This window comes from Notothenia rossii, assembly GCF_949606895.1.
Source record: "Notothenia rossii genome assembly, chromosome: 4".
NCBI classification, from domain to species: domain Eukaryota; kingdom Metazoa; phylum Chordata; class Actinopteri; order Perciformes; family Nototheniidae; genus Notothenia; species Notothenia rossii.
In genome coordinates, this window is record NC_136902.1 from 47740846 (window position 1) to 47755995 (window position 15150).

General features: G+C 43.6%; 1 protein-coding gene across 10 annotated transcripts in view; it reads right to left on the reverse strand.

Moving 5' to 3' along the window:
- Window positions 1–6971: 6971 nt before the first annotated feature.
- Window positions 6972–15150, reverse strand: part of rbbp8l (retinoblastoma binding protein 8-like) — a 30226-nt gene continuing 22047 nt past the window's right edge. For 3 of the 10 annotated variants that reach the window (XM_079679128.1, XM_079679127.1, XM_079679129.1), the window contains one exon: window positions 12919–14436. In XM_079679128.1, coding sequence (XP_079535254.1) covers window positions 14375–14436 — 62 coding nt within the window. In that variant the 3' untranslated portion in view covers window positions 12919–14374. The other 7 variants (XR_013807814.1, XR_013807815.1, XR_013807816.1 and 4 more) reach the window with 7 other exon arrangements.

Consider the following 15150-nt stretch of genomic DNA (forward strand, 5'->3'; position numbering starts at 1 on the left):
TTTCTGTTCAATATTTATATCATTGACCTTCTACTTTCCCCCTAATTTGTACTCATACTCATGTACTTCATTAAATATAACATATCAACACAAAAATTAAATAACATGCTTTAAAGGTCAAGTTTACAGTGTTAACACAATAAAATATACTGCTGTTTCCAGTTTAGTTTATGATGGATGTATTTTGTTATCCACACATATATTGTTTTTATATTTTTAACACCAAACCGACAGAAAAGATGGTCTTAACATGACCCAGTGGTCTAGTTAATAACAAATATATTATCAGACATAATATTAAAATCAACTCTTATTTTCACTGTGCTCTGATGTGTGTTTATGTGTTAGAATGGCGTTTGTTAGCAACCAGAAAAGGACACCAGTAATGACAAACAGATGAGAATGCTGCGTGGGGTCTGGGTGCCGTGTTGGCGGGACGTTGCGGGGCTAGCTGCTCTGCTCGAGGAGCGGAAAGTGTGAGCTGGATTACTGGTGTCGTTCCCTGGTTGCTGCGTGGGGTCTGCGAGACAGCGAGACACAGAGGAACTCAGCCTGAGCACACACACGTGAGTGTGTGGCGAACTATGAGTGGAGATCCATGGAGCCGCGGCTGAGAAAAGATAAGGCTGAGTGAGTGTGTGTGCCGGCGAAACTCCGCGGAGTAGCGCGGCTGAGAAAAGATAAGGCTGAGTGAGTGTGTGTGTGTGTGTGTGTGTGTGTGTGTGTGTGTGTGTGTGTGTGTGTGTGTGTGTGTGTGTGTGTGTGTGTGTGTGTGTGAGGAGCTCCATGGATTGGTCACGTCATTCACTATACTCAGGAAAAAAAAAATGGAAAAAGAAAAATCTCCAACGAGGCGTTCTGGGGCAGCATAGACACGTATTTTCTGTGTTCGAGTTTTACTCTCTACAGGGTGTACTTTGAGGGTTTGTGACTTTGCAGACTGTTTACATGCAGAGAAAGCTACATAACACACAAGGGGACGGGTAATAACCGGAAAAGCATGACATGGGCCTTTTAATTGATCTTATCTCAAACACAGTCGTGGCACCACTTCCTCTGCCTCATTTCAGAGTGGACGCTGGCGTGTTCTTCGCCGCTCTTCATGCCGACGCTTACTTCTCGTGTCTACCACTCCCTGCCATCAATCTATTTAATTCCCATACACAGCGGAAAGATTGTTCTCCTCTGGTTTTGTGTTTCTGCCATTTCCGTTGCTCAGCCGACTATGTTTGGATGTTGTTTAGCTCTTAGCCTCTGCCGTCCTGCAATTACCAAAACGAGCTCACCATCACGCTCTGCTATCCGCGATAGCCAACTGGGCTCTTCTCTGCCACACTCCCAGGACTATCCACAAACCCTCCCTCAGTCCGGCCATTCCAACTGGGCTGTTTTCCATCACCGCTGCCGAGGTTCGAGGTCCGGTTTCTGCAGGGCTAATGGTGCTAGCTGCTAGCTGGCTCGCCGCTCTTCTCGTGATGCTGCTCCAATACTCCTCGCTGGAACTTCGTAACTTTTTCTACCACACTATCCCCGACTGCCTTGCAGTTATCAAATCCCTTGGGCTTCTGCGTCGTCCCCGCTACATACACCGGGCATCCAGATGCAAGTTTTTCTACTCTGAAACTCCTATCCCCGCAGTTGTTTCTGACAGACGGTCTGTCGCACGGCGATGTCGTCATCACAACAAACGACGTCATCCGACCAAACCTCCTGTTCGCTCTATCTACCTGAGGTCCCTGGCCTGTGCTGACAGTGTGCTGGTTTCTCCCTCCCTCTTTCCCTCAGCAGCTATGAACAAACTATGTGACATTTATGCTGCAGAATACCCGGTCCCTCAACAACAAAGCACTACTCATCCAGGACATTATCACTGACAGAAGCATTGACATCCTATGCTTAACAGAGACATCGCAAAATCAGCAGGACTTTGTGACACTCAATCAAGCTACACCCCCAGGCTATTTGTACATCCAGAAGCCCCGCTCCCTGGGTCGTGGCGGTGGATTGGCTGTTATCCACCGAGCTGGCATCCTGGTTAAAGAACTCCCAGTACCTACTACCACCTCATTTGAGTGTGTTGTCTTCAAACTGGCTGGGTCTGCTCCGCTCCAGGTTGCCCTTTTTACCGCCCACCTAAATCTTCCACTACCTTCCTGTCTGAGCTTTCTGAGTTACTCACCTCTCTCTGCTCCATGTCTCCATCAACTCTCCTGCTCGGTGATTTTAACATCCACGTGGACTCCAGTAACTGCACATTCGCTGCTGAATTCCTCTCACTTTTGGACTGCTTCAGCATCAAGCAACATGTCCAGGGCCCCACCCACATCAAAGGCCACACGCTGGATCTGGTGTGCTCTACCGGCTCTCCACCCCCCAACCTACAGCGCCTCGACCTGGCTGTATCTGACCATCACGCCATCCTCTTCACTGTTCCGGTCTCCCTGCCCAGGCAGCATCCTAAACTCCCTATTATCTTTAGGAACATTAAGACTGTGAGTGCACCAGCCCTATCCAACCTGATAGCTACCCACATGGCCTCGGGTCCCTCCGACTCCACCGTGGACGGCCTGGTAGCCCACTACAACACTGCCCTATCCCTCAGTCTCAACTCTCTCGCCCCCATTAAAACCCGGACTGTTTCCTTCACCCGCCCTGTCCCCTGGTTCACCACGGAACTCCGCCGTTTGAAGGCCTCTGGTCGCCAGCTGGAGTGGAGAGGCTCTCCAAAAAAACTTGCCTCACAGTCCACCTCCTGGCCTTTCGTAGCCATGTCAAAACGTATAAGGAAGCTCTCTCCCATGCCAAGACTCACTACTACTCCCGTCTCATTGGTGCCCAGCAAAGCAACCCCAGAACACTGTTCTCCACCATCAACCGCCTACTACGGCCCCCTGACGCCCCCCAGCCCTCAGGGGCTCCCGATCTGTGCTCCAAATTCCTCGACTTCTTCCAGGCAAAAGTCAAGGCCATCCATCAGCAGCTCTTGGTGACTGGCCCTCACCCCTATCTGCACCTCAGCCACCTGGTAACGCACCCCAAGCACCGCACCTCTCCCATTGCAACCTCTCCTCCTTCTCCCCTGTGGATGCTCTCCAAGTGGCCAAACTGGTCAGCTCGGCCAAGACCTCCACCTGCTCCCTGGACCCCATGCCCACAGCCCTGGTCAAGGACTGCCTACCCACCCTCTGTCCCTACATGGTGGTCATCATCAACACTTCTCTGGCTCCTGGTATAGTCCCCACCAGCTTCAAAATGGCCTCAGTCACCCCCAACCCTCAAAAAACCTGGCCTGGACCCTGACGACCTCCAGAACCACCGGCCAATCTCCAACCTTCCCTTCCTCAGCAAAACTCTGGAAAGAGTGGTCGCCGGCCAACTCCATCTGTATATATCCAACCATGAGCTCTATGAGCCCTTCCAATCCGGCTTCAGACAGCAACACAGCACTGAGACCGCCCTCATCAAGATCACCAACGATCTCCTCATTGCTGCTGACTCTGGCCGCCTCAGCATCCTCATCCTCCTGGACCTCTCTGCAGCGTTTGACACCATCTCTCGCAACATCCTCCTCACCCGCCTCTCAGACGTCCTAGGTTTCACTGGCACAGCGCTGTCCTGGTTGACATCCTACCTCCACAACAGGAAACAGTTTGTCTCCATCTGTGCCTCAAACTCACCCCCGGCCCCAGTCCACCACGGTGTACCCCAGGGCTCTGTGCTTGGCCCCTCCTGTTCACCATTTACATGCTCCCCCTCGGCCAGATCATCCGACATCATGGACTCAATTTCCACTGTTACGCTGATGATACCTAACTGTATCTCAGCACCACTCCATCCTCCCAGCTCCCCCCTCAGTCTCTCATCAACTGCCTGCATGAAATCAAAACATAAAACACAAAGCCGTGGCAGCACATCACTCCCACCCTCATCCACCTACACTGGTTGCCGGTCAAGTCCGGCATTTCCTACAAAGTCCTCCTTCTCACCTACAAGTCCCTCCATGCCCTTGCCCCCAAGTACCTATCGGACATCCTTCACCCACATGCCCCACCCCGGAACCTGCGGTCCTCAGACTCTGGCCTGCTTACCACCCCCCGCACCAAACTGCGAACCTTCGGTGACAGAGCCTTCAGTGTGGCAGCCCCCACCCTCTGGAACGCTCTCCCTGCGGAGATTCGCAACATCCCCACACTCGACTACTTCAAAAGGGCCCTCAAGTCCCATCTGTTTGCCAAGGCTTTCGGGCCCCTAATCGATCTGTTGTTTTGTCCGTCTGACTTTTGTTTTGTTTTGTTATGTTTGTTTTTGCCCTATTACTTGTAAAGCAACCTTGGGTCCCGTGAAAGGCGCTTTATAAATCCAAGCTATTATTATTATTATTATTTCCTGCATTTTGTTGCTAATTTCCATAAAATCAACATCATTTCCTAGTCCTTTAAACTTGTTATTTCTTCCTTGTAACATAAATGGGATCACATGACTTGGGCTCAAGTTGGACTGAAGTCAAGAATTGGATTACTTTACACTTGACTTTAGCAAAGTGACTAGAATGCAACCACACACTTTATAAAGTCAGGCAACACTAACCAGGCTTCGTGTGATTCTGTTTATTTGTACCTTACTTTGACCATCCGTTCGCTGTTATTGATCATTGTGGAGAGCAGGCAGACGTTTTGTTTTGTATTATAGCAGCTATCGGATGGAATCAATACATGGGCTGCACAGGTTTTCATGTCCGACTATCACAAGTAGAATCATAATGAAAAATACGCCGGTAAAATGTGCCTGTAGAAAAAGGCTTATGCCACAATAGGATAGCCTTGGTTGCTATGCTAACATCACCCATTTTATACCAAAGAAACTGTCATAACAGCGTTGTGATGCCAAACAGCGAGCAGCACTGCAGCGGTCGGTAAATGCCGCTCAAATACATTAATAAACAATGAACCACGGCACTCTGGAGAAAAGTACAAGGGTTGAGAAGTAGTTATTTAATTTAATCTGGTTTCGTATGATTAAAAGCAACACGATCATCGACCCAACGCAGTCCCCCATTGTTGTTGTTGTTTTCAGCGACGTAAACGGTGACGTCATGACGCAGCCGCCGCAGCACCAATCGGGCTCTACGGCTGTGCATCTTCACTGGTCTCACGATTCGATTATTCTGTCAACGATTTGATTCGATATCCCGATGCATCACGATGCCTAACAATGTGTTGCATCCTCAATTTTCTATATTACTGCACATGGCTTCTTTTTCATCAATGAATGAAGTAAGATAAATATGAACTCCCTTTTTATTATTTAGAAAGTGCGTCAGAAATCAACCAACATAAATGTCTTGACATTAAATTATAAACCAAAGTAAACCAATTGTATAGGTCTAGCCTCCCTACATCTGTGTGTGAAGTTGTTCCATCCTCAAAAACGAATGCTTCTGCAGTCTAGCTGCAGCTTCTAGCAACGGTCTTCTGCTCAAAAAAGGACACTGAATGTCCTGAATGTGGCATCACAAACAAGACTTGAGTCTGAACACAGCAGACAACAGGAGTATTTACAACAGCATATAAAAAGAAAAATACTGCATGTGGGTGCACACTTACATTCTCTGTCGTATGTTACATTCATGTAGGAGATTAAGTTAGCTTCATCATATCTCAATCAGTGATTAAGTGAATAATAAAGTTTTGATCAGATTACTATCAGCCTGTCACTCAATATTTTCAGGGGGGGGGCAGGTTTGGAGCAGCAGAGAGGAGAAGGTGATCGCGGAAGCTTTCCTCCTGCCTTCACAAACTTTACACATGTATTTATCATCTGAAAATAGCAAGAGGACATTCATACTCGATGTGTGTCTCTGAACTGCAGCAACACGGACTGATTCAGAGCGGGTCATTCTGCTGTTGGTTCTGGACTGGTGCTTGTGTTGGAGGATAAAGCAGACTGCTCCGCTGTCACTTCTGTTCCCTGATCTCTGTGTCACCGACCGATTTGATATTCGTGTGACAGGACCCTCCTCTAGGGGGGTCCAGGGGCATGCCCCCCCGGGAAGATTTTTTTTTAAATGTTGAAGTTAAAAGCATCAATCTGCTGCACTTTGAGAGCAACATTAGGAGATCTATGGATACATCTCTCAACACCCATATGAAACAGAACTGTAAGCAGATTGGATTTTTCTTTATGGATATTTTACAAATCACTCCCTTTTTAAACTGTATTGTTGCTTTTTATTAATAATTACTGTCATATAGTATTTTATACCTGTTTACTTTATTCTCTTATTTTTTTACAACTATAATGATCATAAAGATGTGCCTTTACCTCACTGGTTGTAGAAAAAGCTTCTTGTATTCGATGGCATACCTAGCTAATCAGATGCTAATAACAACAAAGTTATTGACTGTATGATCAGTATGACTGATGAACAGATCGCCACTGGGCTTTCAACTAAAGACACAGCCAGGCAAAAACTGCGCCATGTGTACGGGTCTCCGGCAGAACTGCACCCGTGTCAGACAAGACATATACCACGTGATGACACGTTACACTCTTAAAAATGGTGGGTTAAAAACAACCCAATCTGGGTAGTTTCTCAACCCAGCGCTGGTTAACTATTGGACCAAACACACGCTGGGTTAATTTAACCCAACAAATTGGGTTGGTCATATAACCCAATTTGTTGGGTTAATTTTACTCTACAAATTGGGTTATATGACCAACCCAATTTGTTGGGTTCACATTGACTACACTGCTGGGTTTAGTTGTTAATGTATAATTATGAATTATTACTATCTATAATGGGTTGTTCCCTTTTATAATTGACATTTCATTGGCACAACTGATAGTCAAAATTATCACATTATCACAATTGTGTGATACATCTTGTTGGCATTTTCTCACTTCACATCCTTCGGTTGTTTTCACCTCACATCCTTAGGTTGTTTTCTTGATCAAATATATTCTCACACCAATTTAATAATAATGATTTATTAAAATTCTAATCAGAATATCACAGAATAACACATACAAATATACAATTTCCACAACATTTCTCGTTTAACAGCTCCAAAACACACTGACATAACAATTCCCATAAAATTACACAACAGAGGGAGAGGAGAGAGAAAGTAAGAGATGGGTGGGGGGGTTGCAGGCCAGTCTATTTGCATGCATGTAGTTGGGTTTTCAGGAACTTCACTGCTGGGGAAACAGTTCCTTGGAGTTCATACACCACATCCTGGAGAAATTGCCGAGTAGGCAAACACTGGCTTGGACATTGGATGTCAAAGACATAAAAAGTCTTAAAACAAGTATCCACCGCTGCGAGAGCCGTCTCGGTCTCAATAGCCGTGCCTGAGATGACAACAAAGGCTTGAGAGCACAGCATCCCATCGTTAAGCAGCAGCACGAACGGGCACGACCTGAACGATTTGGCTTCCTCCAAATACTCCACCATGTTAGTTCCGACCTATGATGAGAAAGAAAAGAAAAAAGGTAAGTATTTCTATTCACGAATACAATCTTTACAAGTTGCACCTCGTTGTAAAGAGGAATTAGGCTTTCCAACAGTGTAAAATAATAATTGGAGTCATTTCACTATGAATTTATATTTGAGTTTCTGTTCAAAGGTAAATTACTTACAGGCTTAACATCAATGAAGAATCTCTTTGATTCTTCCACACTGACGCGGACCAATTTTCTGCCCTGTTTATAAATAGGCGGAGGGAGCATGAAAGGCAGCAGCATCAGGGCTACTTCTCCCCTGGCACCTGTAGGAGGACAATTATGGGTGTCAATATAGACTCGAATAGCCGTATAATACAGTATAATACAATAATATAAAGTTACACATCAATCAAATCACCAAAACATTTTTCCACCTCAGTAAAATGGCCTCTGCCCCACCCTGTCCTCCTCAGCCACCGAAACACTTATGCTGTGAGCATACTCATAATGCGACATATCTGCCATTTTCTGATGGAGGGGGACGGATCCCCCCTCCCCTTTTGGTGTCCCCCTCTATTGATGTTGCACCGTGTCACCCCAGGCATGCCAACGGCTTTATTGTTCTCCAAAAAATACATTATGTTCAGAACTCAGCCGCCCAGTTGCTCACTCACTCCCACTCCAGAGCACACATCACTCCAATGCTCTGTCAACTGGTTACCCGAACAGCAACGCATCAACTTCAAAATTACCCTCATCACCTACAAAGCCCTGAACCGCAGTTCAGGGCTTCAGTTGTTCAGTTCAGTTGTTCTACCGCAGCCAATTTCACAACACTGGAAATAGTTTGCAGCATAATTAACATGATGTACCGCACGTAAATGGATAAAAAGACTTCTCACATCCCCAGGAATTCGAGTTTTACATCTAAAGCAAACGTATCCCATGATTCATCTGAATTCTGAACTAAAAGGGCAAGCAGTGAAGGGTAACGTCTGTCTGTCAGTCCGTCCGTCTGAATTTTAATTTAGAACATGGTGACAGTGTATGCAACCGCATTACTTACAAATTCATTATGTTTCTTAATGAATTTTAGCCTCTCGCCTATTCTGGGGATCAAGGTGGTGATGGTGTGAAGATCCAGGTACCCAAAGCTTTCTTCATCAATAGCCTCATCTGAAAGACAGAACACAAAATATTACTACAGTCCCATTCATTTCCTATGCACAGAGCATATAGCATGCACATAATGATGACAGGGGCTGAACCATAACACAGTACCCATAAAATGAAGGCATGGAGGTGACCTATAAATTAGCTTACCTCTGAACCTTTCAATCAGCCCTGGAAGCTGCCACTCGGTCAATTTAGTAGTCACAAAATCGTCCATTGATTGTTCGTATCAACCTGAAACATCAACACAAAAAGAGTCCATTAGGAAAAAACATACAATAACATGAAATAAGATTCAGTAGTCCAAACGTCTTTTCACTGTTTTAACATAATGGTTAGGCCTAACGTTAACTTTACCAAAGTTTCAGTCGGCGGTTAAACTGTATGCGACTTAAGGTAGCTTTCCACCGCACCATGCTTATTGTAGTTGTAAGTGCACTGCCTTGCGGCCTGTAGCACCATCCTTGATGGAGCTATGTGTGGGCTGGACCTGTATTAAATACAGGAAAGGAGTGAGCAGAGGGTATGTTGTCGATTCTTGTTCTGTTTTCTGTGATATATCTTACTCACCCTCTCACTTTCAGTTGTGCGCGCTACTAAAGAGACACGCTACCATGGAAGCCAAACAATGGTGTAGCTATATTAAAGTCCGAGTGGAAACAGTACTGAGTAAATCTGATTTTGTCAGAAATCGGGAGAAATGTGGGAGAAATATGACCCCGGGAGGAAACCGGGAGAGGGCAATGAAATCGGGAATCTACCGCGAAAATCGGGAGGCTACAAGTATGCCCAGTGCTGTGTAAAGCCTGGTGAGCTAGCTAGCTGAGGCCTGCTAGCATGCAGAGGCTAGCTGATTCACCACCGCGCTTTTCCCTCCATAACACTCACTTGTGTGATATTGCATTAAAAGCCAAATTGACGAGATAACTAACGTTGTCCTCCTAGCTGCAATACATGACGCATTTCTCGAGTCATTTCGAGTAACAACAACATAGTGTGTTTGCTACATAGCTAGCCAGCTAACGTGTTAGCTAACGTGTTAGCTTGCTACTTTGATGCAATGTACTAGAGATGTTAAGATTCACCGATTCGCATCGGTGCACCGGCATAAACGTTCAAGATGCGAGTGCACCGGTTGAAAGAGTGCACATCGGCTACAGTTTGGGTTGAACCGGGTTGAACTCGCGATGCATCGATTGCGTAGCGTCTTTGCATCGGTAAAAAAACGATTAATTCATATAAAATCCCCTCATCTTGTCAACGCTCAGCAGAGACGATCTTTGATATTTGCTTCGCCACTACGGAGAACGAGAGTCTCAGTTATCAACACACACGGAAGTTGAGGAGAAAGAGAAACACAGCGCACCGAAAAATACCTACAAATCAAACGTTTGGCAACACTTCGGATTGTTCAAGAAAAACGGTGTAATAGTCATTTATGCTATATAGTTGACCGCAGGTCATAGAGAGTAATAAGGTATCCGTAGACCTTTGTATGAGGTATCTTTATTACTTAACAGGTCTACAGCCATGATACATAGATCCGTCCTAGATGCGGACTTGCATACACACAGTATCACTCCGCAGCCGCACCCCATCAGTAACGTCCTGATGGTATATGTGCGCGGCACTATTACTACAGACGGTCAACTTGAAAAATCACTCGCAAATTGTTAACGATGCCGAGCCGCTTTAAAGTACACAAGTAGTACGAGGAACTTAGCGACGCACATAAAGAGGCGACGTGGGGTCTGCGGCTGAAAAGAGAAACCTGAAAGTGAGACATATGAGTTAAATCACTCAGTGAGGTGTTCTGTCAGAGAGAGGTGTTTAGCTTACAGCAGCCTGTGACGGCCAATAATAATTTAAATGTCTTCCTTACTGTAAGCAGTTATGAAATACCTGTTTGTGAAAGGTTATTTGTTTTCTTTATTGTTCAGATAGAAACGACTGCATTCTGCTCACTGGTAAGTTAGCCTCTGAGTGTTAAGCACATCAGGCAGCAGTTGTATGGGCATTGGTCTATGGTAGCTGTTATTTGCACATTGTTAATCATGAGCAATGCATCCTTACATTGTTTAATTGTGAGGTGTTATACAATTGTACTCTGGAGAGCTTTTAAAGGTAAAAAAATAAATGGCATGATGGGATGTGCAGTACCAAATATGTAAAGCACTTTTTTGTTAATGTATGATTTGCTGCATATAAGGAATAAAACAAAAATCCTCTGTCGTACCATATTGAAGTATCATTATTTTTGCATCGTGTTGAATCGCATCGTATTGCCCCGAATCGCATAATGTTGAATCAAATGGTATCGAACTGTATCGCAACAGGGGTGAATCGTATCGTATCGCATCGCCTGGTGTTTCAAAGGTATCGTTAATGTATCGTATCGTGGCAACGTATCGAGATGCGCATCGCATCGGCCTCAGTGATGGAGATGCACATCCCTACAATGTACACAACAGTGCTCCACGAACTTACATCTTAACAACAGTATGACGCTTTATATAATAATATCAAGTCAACTACATGGTAAAACAATGTATATGTAATGTATGTAACAAACCTTGCTTTAATCGAGTCTCCTCTCTACACTTTAGTGTGACCGTCCTTCCATCAATGTCGTGTTGGAGAGAGACGGAGAGTAGTGGGAGGTGGCTGGTTTCGCGGGTCAACGTCAACCCAATGTGTTGGGTATTCCAAAACAAACCAACACAACTTCATAGAAATTGCAACCCAACAGCTAATAACTCCATACCCAACAGAAATAACCCAGCGAATTGGGTTCTCAGAATACCCATTTCCATAAAAATAACCCAATTAAATTAACCAACAGGTTCAACCTAGTGGTTGGGTTGACAAAATAACCCAACATTTTTAAGAGTGTAGGCTCGTGTTGTGTTCAAGGACCCTGACCACGTGGCCAGGAAAAACAGGCACTCGCTTGTTTAATTTTTTTGCGGTCTAGATTTCTTAAATGTTTTTATAAATTACCTCGAGGGCCGTACCAAATGGTCTCACGGGCCGTATACGGCCCGGGGACCGGAGATTCCCCACCCCTGCTCTAGCCAATCAAACCGTGTCCTTGTGTGTCCGGGTTGGGAGATTCATGTGATTGGTTGTGGTTGAGTTTCAGACACGCCCACCGGCAAGCTTCAACGCACTCCGCCGTGTGGACGCTGCGTTAGGGTTACGCCTCCATTGGTTTCCATTGTTTACTTCCATCACATAGTGACATCATTATGTAACACTTGCGCTACTATTGGCTAGCGCTCCAACACATCGTACGTGATAGGCTGAAGGGGCGGGACATCTCTAAGCGGTTGACCAATCACGACAGAGGTAGCCAGCTAACCAATCAGAGCAGACTGGGGTCTGGTTTCAGACAGAGGGTGAAAAGAGGTGCTGCAGCACAGGCAGTATAAGAAAAATAAAGACGTTTTTGAACTTTAAAGCATGGAGACATGTTCCAGTAGAGACACAAAATATTGATATGAACCTGAGAATGAGCAGAATAAGTGTTTCGTTTTGTTTGTGTTGTGTTGTTTGAGTTTTTACTTGCAGCTGTCTCTCATGGTGGGACTTGTTGGTTATACATGTGGATATATATTTAATTGCTTTATATGTTGCAGGATAATTTAATATTTAATTATACACTTTCAGTAGTTGGTTGTTGATGAATATTAGTGATAATTTTATTTTAAATATAAATCTGCAAAATGTAACTTGGAACTTGTAGTGAAGGAGAAGTATTGTGTAGCAGGAGTTGGAAATACTAAAGTAGAAGTATCTCAATGTTGTACTAAAGTACAGTACTTGTAATGTAGAGTTATGGTTAGTTTCCATCACTGGAAACAGCTTACCTAACATAGCTCATTTACATCCGTCACTTCCAGCTTGCAGAAATGCAGCCTTACAACCACATTTCATCTGCCCAAGCAGAACAAACTCAAATAAAGTAGAGGAACTGCTCTGCAGTGTGGCTCACTGTTAGATTGTAGCTTTACAGAAACATGTGATCTGTGAATAGAATAGAATTGGCAAGAGTGACTTGTATAACACCCTACATGACAAACTTTTGATCGTTTCCACTTTTTTCTACATCCCTGATTATGACAACGCAACTTGTTTTGCATAATGTCCTGAGCAAACGTCAGACGTGATGCTACTTCTATCTCCAAGAACACTAATCAATATCCACCAAGGGGAATTCACCCAACAGGAAGTGTGTGTTGATCCAGTTTAGGTACCATATATCGGAGCTGAATCACATACAGTGGGAGCTACAGAGGCAACATTCAAGGACAGGAGTTTATTTCAGCATGAGAAGTAGTGTGTTAAGACAAAAATATGTATAAGTGTACATTTTGTCATTTTGAAAACAAAATGTACCAAGAGCAGACGGCAACACTAAATCACTATTAAAGTCAATGCAATAGTACGTACAGTCAATCACATTTTAATAATCAACGAGATACCACTGGCAGGGGGAAAGCTATTAGAGAGACATGAGCAGCATTAAAGCTACAAAAGCTTCAAGTACACAAAAGAAAAAGAGCAGAAGGGAAAATAACAGTCTCATATGCAGGATAAATACTGGCTGATTCTGCCTATTGATTGGGACATCTCCATTAAAAAAATACATTCTATATTCACACAAAATTGATATTTATTGACTTTAGAGTGATGATTCACAAAAGTAGGCTAGGCGTTATGAGGTGACTCTGTCAATTATTACTTTTATCCACCCGGCTTACCACAAGTTTTCACAGCTGTGAACGGAAAGTTAATACTTGCAAAATATGTGCATTCTGTAAATGTAAAAGAGGAAGAGGAACATGTTTTTTTTCTCTTTCTCTTCTTTGTTGGTAACTTAAAACATCGTAAAGGGCGGGGAGGCTCTGAGGCAAAAATATATTACAGTTACAGTAATGCCAGGAAAGTGAAATAATTAATAACACGTGACATTAAGTTATCATAGTGTGGGATAGGAGTTTTCCAAATGGCTTATACGAGTAAACAATTATTTTCTACAATATTTAACAATTTATTAGAAATGTGATGATTAAAGGTCAACAGTAAGTTAAAGGCCTTTTTAGTGTTTTACAAAGGGGTGGGGGGGCAATGACAGTGCTGTTCTCGACAGAGCGATGAGCAGTGATACTGCATTTGAAATAGCCGTGGTGATCAAATTTGAACCAATCAACAGCTTCAAAAGAAGAGACTGCACAGAAGTCACACTATGATATATTTGTCACATTTCTATAGGAAAACTGTCACCTACTGCACTCTTCTTCAGTTGGTCATATGCTGTGAAAATGGGCTGTAAGTGTTGCACAATGTGTGACTTTTTAAGCCACTTCTCTTACGAACAACTATAAATGGCCAAACAGAATGCTGATGGGCATATTAATGCCATTAGGATTGGATTTGGATTTAGTCACACCATGGAATTTGTTTGTTTACCTATCCAAAAAATGAATACAGTAAACTGTTACATGACATACAACACTGGTAATATTGTAATGTTCTAAGTAGCAACAGTAGGACTTGAAGGACATATTGCAAACACTATATGAACAAAGATGTCATATGTTCCAGCTCATAAAATTACTTTTAAATATATTGATCCTAAACTGATAACCTTTATGTAAAATAAATAAGTGATGTCATTACAGCCCCAAGTGGCCATTTCAATCATCTGACGCAGGTCTGAGTGAGATCACGAGACCATGGGACATGGTTCTCTTCAGCGAAGGCTCCTTTCCTCTGTTCTCACGGTGATCTTGATCTTCTTCTCCTTCTGGGTGTCTTTCAGGGAAAAAAAGGAAAATTGTTCCAAACGGTTCCTTTTGGTTGGGGAGAAAAATTGTCGAGCAAATCCTTTTTAAATGTATATACAGTATGAAGCAGAAAGCAGAAAAAAGACTGACAATAGTTGACATTATATCAGATAGCTTTCTTTACAAGAGTTGTATTATTAGAGTATCTATTCTGCTCTCTGTATGCTTAATAATTGTGGTGTTTCTGTCTTACGGTATGGTAGAGATGAATCATCATTATGACAGTTGTATAATTACAGAGTTGGCTGTGTGGATTAAGATGCAAAGACAATTTCAGCTTATCCATTACATTCTGGTTTAATTTTTATTGAATGATAGATTTTAGCTGTTTTGAGACAACATGCAGGGTTTTCAAGATCGTCCGCCATGGTGGTTTTGTTTAGGGGTCGATATGGGTTTGATTTTGTTTGTTTGTCTGTCTATTTGTGCACGATTAGGGAAAACTGTTGGCCCGGTTCTCACAAAACTTGGTAGAAGCAAGAATAATAGAATGGGAGTGTCAGGGATGAGCGAAGCAGGCAGGACCCAAACGCAGATTTCTCAGAAAAAACACCTTTATTCCAAGGCTAAATTAAACTAAACAGAACTCTTCCCTGTGAACAACGTCAAACTACAATAAGGAACTCACAAAGACTGACATAAAACACAGAACCTAAATGCACACAGGACTAATCAAACAAAC